Source organism: Aquarana catesbeiana, linkage group LG04 (assembly GCF_042186555.1).
Source record: "Aquarana catesbeiana isolate 2022-GZ linkage group LG04, ASM4218655v1, whole genome shotgun sequence".
Taxonomy (NCBI): domain Eukaryota; kingdom Metazoa; phylum Chordata; class Amphibia; order Anura; family Ranidae; genus Aquarana; species Aquarana catesbeiana.
The window spans coordinates 565,661,374-565,674,809 of NC_133327.1; the positions used below are offsets into that span (position 1 = coordinate 565,661,374).

Consider the following 13,436-nt stretch of genomic DNA (forward strand, 5'->3'; position numbering starts at 1 on the left):
CTGTGAACGCTGCAGTTATGCGTTTAGTGTTTTGTAAGTGTCAGTGATCGATCGATACTGCACTTGGGTGGGCTGGGCTGGGCCGGGCGGAGGGGCAAAACGCAGGTGCTAGCAGGTATCTGGGCTGATCCCGCTAACACTGCGTTTTTGGGAACCCTAAACTGCTGGGGACGCTAGTATAGATCTGATCGGATCAGATATTGATGCGTTCAGATACTATACCACTAAGGGAGGCGTACGGTGCGTGTACGGTGCGTGCGTGGGTGTTCGCGGTACTGACGCTGCCTGGGGTGACGCATATCACCGCCGGGCGATCAGGGGGCTAAACCTTTATTCGGTAATAAACGGCGGGTGCCCTGACACTATATAAAATAAACAAACTAACCAGCGTCACCCGTAACAGTTATACGGTGATCAGTGGTGAAAGGGTTAACTAGGGGGCAATCAAGGGGTTAAAACATTTATTAGATAGTATATGGGGGTCCCTGTCGCTATAAAACGCTGACAGCGAACCTAAATATTTACGTCCCTAACTAGCGTCACCAGCGACACTAATACAGCGATCAGAAAAATGATCGCTTAGCGACACTGGTGACAGGGGGTGATCAAGGGGTTAAAACTTTATTAGGGGGGGGTTAGGGGGGTACCCTAGACCTACAGGGGGCTAATACTAACTGCCCTAACACTGCTAACTGTCATAAACTGACACTATGCAGTAATCAGGAAAAAAACAAAACAAAAAAACTGCTTGGTGTCAGTTTGTGACAGGGGGGGGTGGGGTGATTGGGAGGGGATCGGGGGGCGATCGGGGGGGATCGGGGGTGTTTAGTGTGCCTGGCATGTTCTACTGTGTTGTGTGTAGTGTTGTGCACTTACATGCCTTCTCTCCTCGGCGCTGGAACGGAAACTGGCCAGCCGAGGAGAGATGACATCACATCCTCTGCCTCTGTGTACTATACAGAGGCAGGGGATGTTTCTCATTGGCTGGGAGCGATCGCGAGGGGGGGCCACGATCGGATGGTCTCCCCCTCATCTCTGATCGCTTCCAACCAAACGCCGACCGCCGATGGCACCGGGGGGGGGGTCCGATCGGACCCCCCGCCCGCGGGAAGGCAATCACGTACCAGGTACGCGATTTTGCCTGCCCGTGCCGCTCTGCTCACGTATATATGCGTGAGGCGGTCGGCAAGTGGTTAATAAATCTGCAAAAATGTCAACAATTCTGTGTTTTTCTGTCAATATGGGGTGCCGTGTGTACATTGAGGGAAAAAAAAAAAAATGAACTTTAAAGATTTTAGCAAATGGCTGCAATATAACAAAGTGAAAAATTTAAGTGGTCTGAATAATATATATATATATATATATATATATATATATATATATATATATATATATATATATATATATATATATATATATATATATATATATATATATATATATTTTTTTTTTTTTTTTTTTTCTTAATTTATTTATCTTTGTAGACGCTATAACTTTCACGTAAACCAACCAATATATACTTAATTTTTTTTTTTTTTTATTAAAAATATATTTTGGCCTAAAAGTATGAAAACGTTTTTTAGAATTTTTTTTTTTTTTTTTTTTAATTGGATATGTTTTAGAACAGAAAGTAAAAAAAAAAAAAAAAAAAAAGTTTTTTTCTTTTTTCAAAATGTATGCTTTTTTTTCTAGTTTATAGCGCAAAAAATAAAAAAAACCCAGTGGTGATCAAATACCACCAAAAGAAAGCTCTATTTGTGGGGGGATCATATAAAATTTTGTGCAATTGCCAGTTAAAGTAGCGCAGTGCTGAATAGGAAAAAATGGCCTGATCATGAAGGGGGTAAAATCAGAGCTGAAGTGGTTAACAGAAAGGTTACAAGACAAAAACAATATAATTGAGTATGTCATACCCCTTCATGTGTAAAGGAAGACATGGTGATAAGTCTCTTGGAAGGTATATTTGGCATTTATGAAAGTAGCTATACAAATTATATACACAATGTGACCACCCTGTTAAAAATATTTTTTAGAAAAGGTATGCATATTTTTAGTTGGAAGAATTGCTGGGGTCACGGGTTCAATTCCCACCAGAAACACACTAGGGTTAATCAGTGCATGACCACACAGCCCGAGTAGATTTGTGGCAGGAACATGTCTGCATAGCCAGGCAGCTCTCGCAAGTTTTCATTACTTTCCTGTGATCTTAACAGTGGCTAGGCTATGCTCTATAGAAGAAACAAGCCACTGCTGACGACCTCCTGAAAAAACCTAGATGCCTGACTGCTTCAGCATTTCCAGAGTAACCGACTCAGAACAGATATGCTTTCAAACAAGAATAAAGTCATAACTCGTTATCTGCATACATGTTCAGGGTCAGCAACTATAGCTGTCAAATCCAGGCAACTAGCTTTTTTAAGAGGTCAGCCCTGGAAGCCTCCCCTTTTCTCAGGTTCTTTATAAACATAAGAGGATTTTGTCAGCAATACATAACTGAAAAAAAAAAAAAAGTCAGGTGGACCATTTGGAATCACAATCCCTATGGCTTTAATATTATTTCTTCTTTCCTGCCCACAGCGTGGCAGCCTCGGCTACTGGATTCTTCCAGCAGGAAAGCTGCTCAAATATTTAAGCCATGTGCACCTGATGTGACCCTGAAGTCTGCCAAGTGGAGCTCTTATTACCCATTTGTAAAAGGAAGCAGCACATAAATTAAGCTGGAAAATGAATGCTCAACAGTCTTAAATGAAGTGAAACAAATCCGCTTACTTTTCCTTATGCCTCCTGCACACAGGACTTTTTTTTACCCTCACTGGATGCTTTTGCTCCAGGCAGGGTGGATGAAATAAAAAAAAAAAAACACACAAAAACACAGATTAGGGATGTAAACGCAAGCCAGTTATGGATTTTTCTTTCCTCACGCTGGACACAGCTGATCACCTGGTAAAGGCCACTGTGATTATCCCTTTACCCCGATCTGTGATCAGCTGAGTCCGAAGGGGGCGTGCGGGCAGCGCAATCATGGGAGGACGTCCATGTATTCCCTCCTGACATGTAAGCAGACTGCACTGTTGGATGTTTTAGCATGTTTCCAATAGCCTTCTGTACATTCCCACATTGGAGTGCCAGCTTTCAACCAGGTACTATTGTTCTGTAATATGCGGGTTTTTAGGAGCAGTTTGGAGCCACTACAGCTCGTTACTTTGTGATTTGATATCTCCCTCTGTCCTCCCCTCCTGTTTAGTGCTAGCTTGTTCAGTCCTAGCTAGACCCTTCCTGTTTCTTCCATGTTACCCCAGTCAGCATTAGTACTTCTCAGAGACAGAGCTTAGGAAAGTCATTGCCTTCTTCAAAGACTGGAAAATCATACTATGTAATGCAATTAGTTAAATTAAATTTGCATTGGATTCAACTTCTGTGATTTCTGAAGAGTTAAGCTCCCTGTGGATGCTGCCAAGACAGCAGGTGACCATACTGCCTGGACAGACTGGGTCTAAGGAGGTATGCCAATGCATAAAGTGGTATTTGAAACAGAATAATAACTAACAATCATGCAAGCTACTGTCGTTCATATGATTTGGGTATGTAATTAGTCAAAAGTGTGCTATGATAATAATGGGACTTTAGTACAACAACTTTGCAAGTAGCTCTGGCTTCAAGACTATTGCAGGAGACAAAGTAGGTGGCATACATAGCACAATAATTTGTGCATTTCAGTGCAGGTTAGAGACACAGGTATGGTCAAGAAACATTTCCTTTTATGACAACTCAGAGAACTAGGCCCAGGACCATTGTCTAAAGAGATATTATTGTATTAGTGGAAGGCTCAAAAGTCAGTAGATATACATAGCACTTACCTTGGATCCATCGGGCTTTTCAACAACAAAAACTTCACTCCAGATCTGTATACCCGTGGTCTCTCGTTCACATCCGCCCCGCCACGTAAACCCAATCAATGGCTCATGATTTCCACCAATCCAGCTTGAGGACCTCTGGAAAAAAAAATTAAATATAAAAAAAATGAATAGGAGTCATTCGTCTATACATTTTACAGTGACTAGTCCAAGTTGTCTGTTCAATATAATTTCCTCGGGGAAATTTATCGAGGTGTGGCCATAAATGCCATTATACTATTCCTTCAGGAGGAGGTCATTGAGATATCCCACTATGTGGATGAACGAAAGTTATGTACAATCTGCCCGATCTCACCAACATATTTACACATTGTTACATAGCTGGTAAGGCTGAATAAAGACACTAGTCCATCCAGTTCAATGCGTGTCTACAATTTTCCATATCCCTGTACAATATTACATGACAAGGAAATACTGATGCAATGAAGTGCTTCGGTTCACCCAGACAGTTGAAGATGCAATAAGAGTTCCTGCACACAGCTGAAGTCACAACTATGTATTAATTTTTTGGCATGCAGCTAAAATCTAAAATCTGCCAACACTAGCAGACTCTGGAAAATGAATAAAGAATTTTGACTTCAGCTGTGTGCAGGAACTCTTATTGTATCCCATTATGCAAATGCCCTGGGAACAAAGTAGCACTAGGACAGGAGCAACTACTTTGGCCCCAGGTCCCGTGGAAAGGCCAAAGGGTATGGCAACAAATTGAAAATGTTGTATGCTCACCGCAAAAAACACAGAAGTATTATTGAGGCAGGGAGATGGGCATATGTAAACAGGCATCCTTGGAGGCCATTACTGATCTGGCCGATTCCAATGCGGACCTGAAGGAACCTGCTCAGAATCATTTGATTCAGAATAGGCGAATGCCTTTGTTCGCCTTGGAGACTGAACAGGTTCTAGTAGAACCCCTGGACTCTATCCTTATTTAGAAATAACCCTCTGAGGCAGGAGCTGCTGGGAAACAGCATATACATTAGATCTGTCAGTTTTTGTGAAGAGGGTGGCAAGGATGACAGCATTAAGTGGGGTGGAGACAGACTGAAAACTCTAGTTCATAGCCCCTGGATACAACACTCTGAATCCAAACCGCTTACATTTCCAGGGACCAGATGACTGATAAAGGCTGACAAACATTTTCCCCCACGCTAAGAAGTGGGCGAACCGCCTCCTTGGCAGGAGTTCATGCTCCCTGACTTGGCAGATTTTGGAGGTTCAACTTTTCGGATGGAATTGAATGCCAGTTTGGACTTGGAGTCCAAGACCTGAGAGAAACAGAGGGAACTCTTTTTTTCGACTCAGGAGCCAAAGGCATACATGCAGGGTCCACGAAAAAGAAAAAAAAAAATGTCAACTGTCTAGAGCAGTCTAACCTTGGCATACTTGGCAACAATCAGAACTCCACCCAACACCAATAGGTATTTCACGACATCAGCCAGGTTCTTTTACACACAAACACTTATTTTTTTTGAAAGTGAGCATTTCACTTTTTTGCTAGAAAATTACTTAGAACCCCCAAACATTATATATATTTTTTTAGAAGAGAGTCTAGAGAATAAAATGGCGATTGTTGCAATATTTTTTTTATCACACGGTATTTGTGCAGCGGTGTTTTAAACGCAAATTTTTGGAAAAGTGACACTTTCATGAATTTTAAAAAATCCAAACAGTAAAGTTACCCCAATTTTTTTGTATAATGTGAAAGATGATGTTACGCCGCGTAAATAGATACCAAACATGTCACCCTTTATAATTGCACGCACTCGTGGAATGGCGACGAACTACGGTACCTATGAATTTCCATAGGCGACGCTTTAAAAAATTTTTTACGGTTACCAGGTTTGAGCTACAGAGGAGGTCTAGGGCTAGAATTATTGCTCTCGCTCTGACGATCGCGGCGATACCTCACATGTGTGGTTTGAACACCGTTTACATATGCGGGCGCGACTTCCGTATGCGTTTTCTTCGCTGCGCGAGCTCGCGGGGACAGGGGCGCTTTAAAAAAATTTTTTTTTTTTTTATTTATTTTATTTATTTTTGTACTTTTATAAATTGTGTTTAAAAATTTTTTTTTTTTTCTTTTATTGCTGTCACAAGCAATGTAAACATCCCTTGTGACAGTAATAGGTGGTGACAGGTACTCTTTATGGAGGGATGGGGGGTCTAAAAGACCCCCCCATCCCTCCTTTACACTTCAAAGTATTCAGATCGCCGAAAACGGCGATTCTGAATACTGTGTACTTTTTTAAATTTGGCGCCATTGGCAGCCGAGTAAACGGGAAGTGACGTCATGACGTCGCTTCCGCGTTTACAATTAGAAGGCTGGAACGAAGCCGCTCACAGCTTCGTTCCAGCCCGCCCCCAGCCGCCGGAGATTCCCGAACGGACACCGGGCCTCCCGATCGCACGGGAGTAGAGGTCGACCGATATATCGGCCGATATTTGGCGTTTTTTTACTTAATCGGCATCGGCCGATTGTGCTGATAAAAAAGGCCGATTATAACTTCAGCCGTGACTTGCAAATGACTTCTGTAATAGAAGTTAATGCAAGTTTCCTGAAGTTATCTGTGGAGAGGATTCTCTCCTCCTCTGGGCAGCCTGCCAAGTCTGATAAGAAGATACATTTGTATCTCTTTCAGGTTCTTTTTATCAATAGACTGAACTCCGCGTGTAGAAGTTTTCAGTTTAACCATTTAAAGACTAAATCTTTTCTGACACTTGTTGCTTACAAGTAAAAATCCTGTATTTTCTGCTAGAAAATCACTTAGAACCCCCAAACATTATATATATTTTTTTAGCAGAGACCCTAGGGAATAAAATGGTGATTGTTGCAATATTTTATGTCACACGGTATTTGCGCAGCGGTCTTTCAAACGCAATTTAAAAAAAAAAAAATACAGTAATGAATTAAAAAAAAAAACCTAAGCAGTAAAGTTAGCCCATTTTTTTTCGTCCAAAAGTTTTGATTACCTGTTTTTGTGTATTTATTATTTAAGATATTTTTTTTTTTTTTTGTTTTTTTTTTAAATTATACATACAAGTGAACTGATTGAAGGTTTGTTTTGTGTAATGTTTAAATGAAAAAAAATTTCTGTATTACTTAAGGCTGCTTTCACACTGGAGCGGGCATGCGTTGATGGTAAAACGCTGCTAGTTCATTTTAGAGGCGCTATTCGGCTGCTAGCGGGGCGCTTATAACCCAGCTAGCGGCCGAGGAAGGGGTTAAATGCGCCCCTGAAGCGCCGCTGCCGAAACGCTTTGCAGGCGCTTCGGCAGCAGTGCGCATTCATTTCAATGGGCAGGAGTGGTGGAGCAGCGGTATACACCGCTCCAAAGATGCCGTTTGCAGGACTTTTTTTTTACATCCTGCCAGCGCATCGCCTCAGTGTGAAAGCACTCGGGATATCACACTGAGACTGCAGGGGAGCCGTTTTACAGGCACTTTACAGGCGCTATTTTTAGCCCAAAAGCGCCTGAAAAACGCCCCTGTGTGAAAGGGGTCTAACTGTTAGATTTTATGAGATGAAGGGAAAAAAGAAAGGAAAAAAAAAAAAATCGGCCAAATATATCGGCCCAAAAAAAAAATCGGCATCACATATCGGCCATCGCGATTTCTAAATATCGGCATCGGCCAGAGAAGAACCCATATCGGTCGACCTCTACACGGGAGGCCCGGTAACAGCGGCGGGAGGGGGGGGGATGTCCCCTCCCGCTCCTCCGGTATAACAACCGAGCGGCTTTTAGCCGCATCGGTTGTTATACTCGGGTAGCCAATCGCCCGCTGAAAACAACGGTACCGGGATGATGCCTGCAGCTGCGGGCATCATCCCGGTATAACCCCGGAAAGCCGAGTACGCATATGTGCGTTCGGTCGGCGGGAAGGGGTTAAAATGCTATATAATCCCCTTAAATGGCTGAACCTGTGATTGTTTAATGTACTTTTAGCGGTGTACTGAATTTACAAAGATTTTATAGTTTTAATTAATTGGAAATTCACATAAAGGTTATTATGTATTTTTCTGTACTTGCAAAAGCTGTACTTAAAGTGGTATTAAACCCACTTTTTAAAAATTGTTAACAGGTAAGACTTTTATGACAGAAGAGATCCCATCAGTCTCATCTGTCATAAATGCTTCATCAGCCTGTCGGCTGTAATGTACACAGAGCAGTGCATGCGCAGCTCAGCATGCATGAACGGCACCCAATCTGTGCTGCGATGATGCAATTGCCATGCACATGTGCCCGGCACACGACCCACGCGTCATTACAGCCCAGCACACAACCCACTGAACACAAAAGAAAGACCAGACAAAGATAGAAGTGCCCGGGACCCATGGGATTGGCGACACCCACAGCACTGAAGGGCACGTTATGACAGGCAAGTCTGTCGTCCTATGTTATATGCCATGCCCAGTAGTACATTATGACAAACAGGGAGGAATTTTAATTTTTATTTTTTCCAAAGCGTTTACCACTTTGACCATAAAATGAATGCAGCCAACACATCAAAGGGCTTGTAAGTTACATTACATTTTTGTTCTTGCATTTAGATACATTTTAGTATAAAACAAACCCTATTTGCCCATTTAAAATTGAGAGCGGTATCAGTAATTCTCAGACCACTGCTTTGATAACTCCACACTATATCTGTATTTTACATTTCTAAAAACCCAAAAACAAACTGTGGAGGAGTTTGCAGTCTCATATAGAAGTTTCTTCTTCACCTCGGCAATTCATGCAAAGCATATGGCTGGGCTTTATAAATATATATTAATAAAGTGGCTGAGATTTTTTAGTTAGGCAGTATGGCTTCTATTGAAGGGATACTTTATGGTCTCGTGGATTATGCACCATGATCACTAACATCCAGTCAAAACCCAGGAAAGGCACCACATGACTTCAACATGCCCAATCATGCTGAGGGGTGGAGCAGCCAATCCTGGGAGAGCTGGAGAAGAAAGGAGGGGGGGGATGTGAAGTACACAGAATCCCTTATCTCATGCAGGAGGTGAGAGGGACAATCATCTGTCACAGCAAGAGGGAAGAAACAGACACCCATTTCTCTGTGTCTGTGTCTGTGTTTATCTTATCTTTTTGCAGTAAGAGGATTGCTCAGAGCTGGGTTAACTCTTTGTGGCAAGACTGGGCACAGATGATATGAAATCCTATACTCTAAAAACGGTACAAGCCTTAATTAAAAATGTTTTTTTTTTTTTTTCGGGTTTACATCCACTTTAAGGCTACTTTCACACTGGGGCAGTGGGGGGGGGGGGATGTTAGCGGTAAAGCGGCACTAGTTTTAGCGGCGCTTTACCACTGTTATAGTGGCACTTTTAACCCCCACTAGCGGAATAAGGGGCTAAAAGCGACCGCAAAGCGCCGCTGCCAAAGCAATTTGCAGGCGCTTCGGCAGCGCTGCCATCGATTTCATGGTATACAGAGCTCCCGCACCGCCCCAAAGATGCTGCTTGTAGGACTTTTTTTCTAATCCTGCAAGCACACCTCCCCAGTGTGAAAGCACTCGTGGGCATGGCAGCAAGGATAAAGGAGAGTGGGATATAGTTGTTAACGAGGGGCTGATGTTATTCTAAGGGTTGTAGGCGATTGTAGCGGTGTTGGTACACTTGCAACAAGAACGGAGAACTTTTTGTTATATGCATGAACACAACGGAGAACTTTTTTATATGCATGAACACAACGGAGAACTTTTTTATATGCATGAACACAACGGAGAATTTTGTTATATGCATGAACACAAGGGAGAACTTTTTTTATATGCATGAACATCCACATTTTCAGGACAAGCTTTCAGAGTGTGCCTCCTTCTTCAAGATCCAAGCAGTACTGCTTGGACCTTGGAAGGGGCACCCCCCCAAAAGCTTGTCCTGAAAATGTGGGTGTTTGTACAAGTTTTAAAAAAGTATCATGGACAGTAGAGATGTAAAATTTCAGGAAATTTTGAAGCTCAGAAAAAAAAAAACGTTTTTTTTCTCTGGTTTTTTTTGGAGGGGGAAAAAAAAAAAAAACGGAAATTTTCGGAAAAATTGAAAAAAATGCTACATTAGCACTTTTTTGTCTTTTTAAGATTGAAAGTCATTCTGTTACTTTAGGAACAAACTATGACTATGGACAATTTGACTTGGCATAAAATTATCACATATTTGTAACAAAGGGAGCAACAATCTCCTGAACTGCTTACTAGTTTATGTGGAACAGCCAAAAAGCCTCCACAAAACAATTTTCAAAACCAAAAGTAACAATTTTTCATATTTCCTCTCTACAGTATTAAGTAAAAATAAAAACCCCATTCTCATAAAAAGAATTGAAGATGGGGGAAGTGTTAAGAAGAGAGTGGGACTAAGTGTCAATGGACATTTATTCAGAATCATTTTCGGAGCTGAAATTGTCAGCATCCGTCTCTGCTTCTGCAGCTACTCTTTTTTGTCCGTCATCACAATTAGGAACTTCTAAAAACTTAAGGTTTGACCGGACCAGTTCTGGTTACAATAGCAGCACAGCACCTCCTAAAGGAAGAAATGCATACTGTTCTTGCATTGGAGGGTTCAGTTTGTTACCTAGAACTTGCTTGTCCTCACTCAGAAATGGCATCTTAAAACGGTGGTGTGGTTTTGCCAAAATAAATCGCGTTGCAATCGCGGCAACCCGCATCGCATGAAGCATGTCACCCAAAAGTAGCTCCTGAATTTTTTTTATTTTTTTTAGGCGACATGCTTCATGCAATGCCGCAACTGCAGCGTGACAATACTGCACAGCGACATTCAAATAGCATCTCAAAATGTGCGTTCTGCGATTTGTCATTCACACCTTGGCGTTTCAAAATCACAGGCAGAATTATAGCAAATCTGCCTGCTATTCAAAGCGCTGAGGTGTGAATGCAGCCTTAGTGCACAGAAAGGTATATGTTCTTTATTGCCTGTAGTGTACTGGGAAAACACATCAAGCTGGTATATTTTTTGGTTCACTAAATGGCAATGCTTAACACAGCATGTCAAAAAATGCTTGAAAACACATGCAAAAGTGTGAATTGCCCCCACCCCCACCAAAGAAAGACAAAATAGGTTTACCTGACTATACATAAACCGGAGCATAAAATCGAGCAAAAAAGATTTCCCTTTCCGAAAAGCACCAGCTACAGACACAACCACCACATTCAAATCACGTATGTGTTCCTGCATCAAAACACGCTCCAGGGCCTTTTCATCAAGCTCAAAGTTATGGTCATCCTCATGAGCCAGGACTATCTGGATGGGGCATGGCTTGTCCATCACCTCAGCATCAGAGTCTGAACCAAGCTGGAGGTCTTCCACATTATTTTCATCTGCAAAGAGAAAAAAAGTAATTGCTACCACAGAAAAGATAACCGCTTTGTTAGCAAAACACGATCAGGTGACAAAAAGTGATACCAATGATTTATGTACACAAATACCAGGAATGACGACGCTACGTCTAAAGCCTCATACACACAATAAGAAAATCGAACGAATGATGCATGCTAGTCTCATATCGAAAATAAAGAGGTTACTAAGTTTAGGAAAATTCTCATACGACAGAAGTGATCTAATGTGTTGTATTATAATGTATTCTTTTGTTTCCGAGCATGTGTCGTCACGCTCGATCGATTTTTTTCGAACGAATAGTGTACCGATTAAAAGAAAATCGTACAAGAAAATATTTAGTTTTGCCCCTTGGATAATTTTAGACGAACGTAAAAGCTGTGTACTAATGATTCGATTATCCCACGATTAATTTGAAATCAGTATTTTTCATCTGATTTTCTGATTGTGTGTACTAGGCATTATGCTGGCCTTTTGCAGACCATAAAAAGAAAAAATTATGTTTCTTACAGACGCTGAAAAAAAAAAAAAAACGAACAAGAGCTAAAAAAGTAAAACAAAAAATAGTCCAAAAAAGCAATGAAATGCAAGGGTGAAGAACAACTATTTATTAACAGAAATTTAAAAGGAGGAGCTCCAGTTTCCTGTGTAAAAATTAAAAGTTAGCAGCTACAAAAAAAACTGTAGCTGCCAACTTAACAGCCACTCACCTGTCCAACATTCTAGTGCTGTGATCACCCCAGCCAGTTTCACATCTCATCTTCTGTTTTTGGCGCTGGCATCTTAACTGTGGGCACCTGGCTGTGACAGCTTGCGGCTTCACAGCCAGGTGCCCACTGCATATGCGTGATCCGCGCTGCACATTGTGAATGGTCCCGCAGTCTTCTGGGACCTGTCACGTGTCCGAGAAGACTGCGAGGAGGGAGGGGGAGGAGAACTTCCACTTCCGATCGCCTATGCGATGGGAGCGGAAGTTAGAATGGGTACCTGTCAAAATCAGGTACCCGCCCCCAAAAGTGCCATTAGTGAAGGAGGAGCAGGGTAGGAGGCCTTAAAAGCGGAACTTCTCATTTTGGGTAGGGCTCTCTAAGGATATACATTTAAACAAAACATCCAACAAAAAAATGGTGTGGCTTGAAACTATTTACCATCAGAGCGAAATACTACGAGTTTAAACATTTGCAAATTTATGCATGTATGGATATAAAAAGGTCCTGAACAGCCAATCAGCAGAGCAAACTTTAAACCCTCTAAAATCAGCAGCACAGTTGTCACACACACACACACACACACACACACCAGAAAAGTGAAGACAGACATCAGCAGTCATAAAACTGTAGAGAAACAGGAGAAATGCTAGGATTTTTTTTCCCCCATTCTAAAGCAAGAGACCAAGGAAGCATACTGGAGGTTGTGGTAGTACAGAGATATAGGAAACACCAGAATGGCATGCTGGGTAGCAAATCTTCTCAGTAATGTAGTAGGACAGAAGAGACACCAGTGACATATGTTTTAATTTGAGCCAATGTCGGTTCCCATACATTTCTATCCTCGGTTACCTTGAAAATGACATTTTCTAGGAGACAAACATAGTGGCCATTTTTGTGACAAAGTCATCACAAAACTACACATTTAACTGCAGCACTTCCACAGGAAGTCTGCACACGTGTTTCGTAGTACTTGTTTAGCAATTTAAACGCTGGTCATGCCACCTGCATAATCTCCTTTAGTGGGGTCAAATCATCGTTCTTTCCAATCACAGTGAGAAGAAAGGGGCAGGATGCAAAATCATTCTCTATAAAAATCTGAAGTACTTTTCAAACGACATTTGTCTTGTCATTAAATGTACTTTCAACATTCTCAAAATGAATGCCCTTCAATCGCCGCCTTCTAGACCTGTGAGTGGCCATTCAATTTCCTTGACGTTGATGGGCCATCTATTCTTCTGCAATGCTCCTCCTCTACCCTCTGACCCTCTCTAAAGACTAGTAGACGGGGGCAGAACGTCAGGCAGTTCAATAGAAAATCAGCTGACATTCCACCCATGTATATGGCAACAGCCGATCCGACAGAAGCTTCGGTTGAAGGGTCATGACCAAAAACGGTCTGCCGATGGCTGACAGCGCTGACTGGAGTGTTCTGAGGGGGGGCCCATCCCCTTGTCAAA

General features: G+C 42.0%; 1 protein-coding gene across 4 annotated transcripts in view; it reads right to left on the bottom strand.

Moving 5' to 3' along the window:
• The window catches only part of ATL2 (atlastin GTPase 2), a 176,788-nt gene that overhangs the window by 115,684 nt on the left and 47,668 nt on the right, over positions 1-13,436 (bottom strand). For 3 of the 4 annotated variants that reach the window (XM_073628030.1, XM_073628032.1, XM_073628029.1), the window contains exons 2-3: positions 11,000-11,253; positions 3,858-3,992 (exon numbers count right to left, since the gene is read on the bottom strand). In XM_073628030.1, coding sequence (XP_073484131.1) covers positions 3,858-3,992; positions 11,000-11,253 — 389 coding nt within the window. The remainder of the gene's footprint in view (positions 1-3,857; positions 3,993-10,999; positions 11,254-13,436) is intronic. The other variant, XM_073628033.1, reaches the window with a different exon arrangement.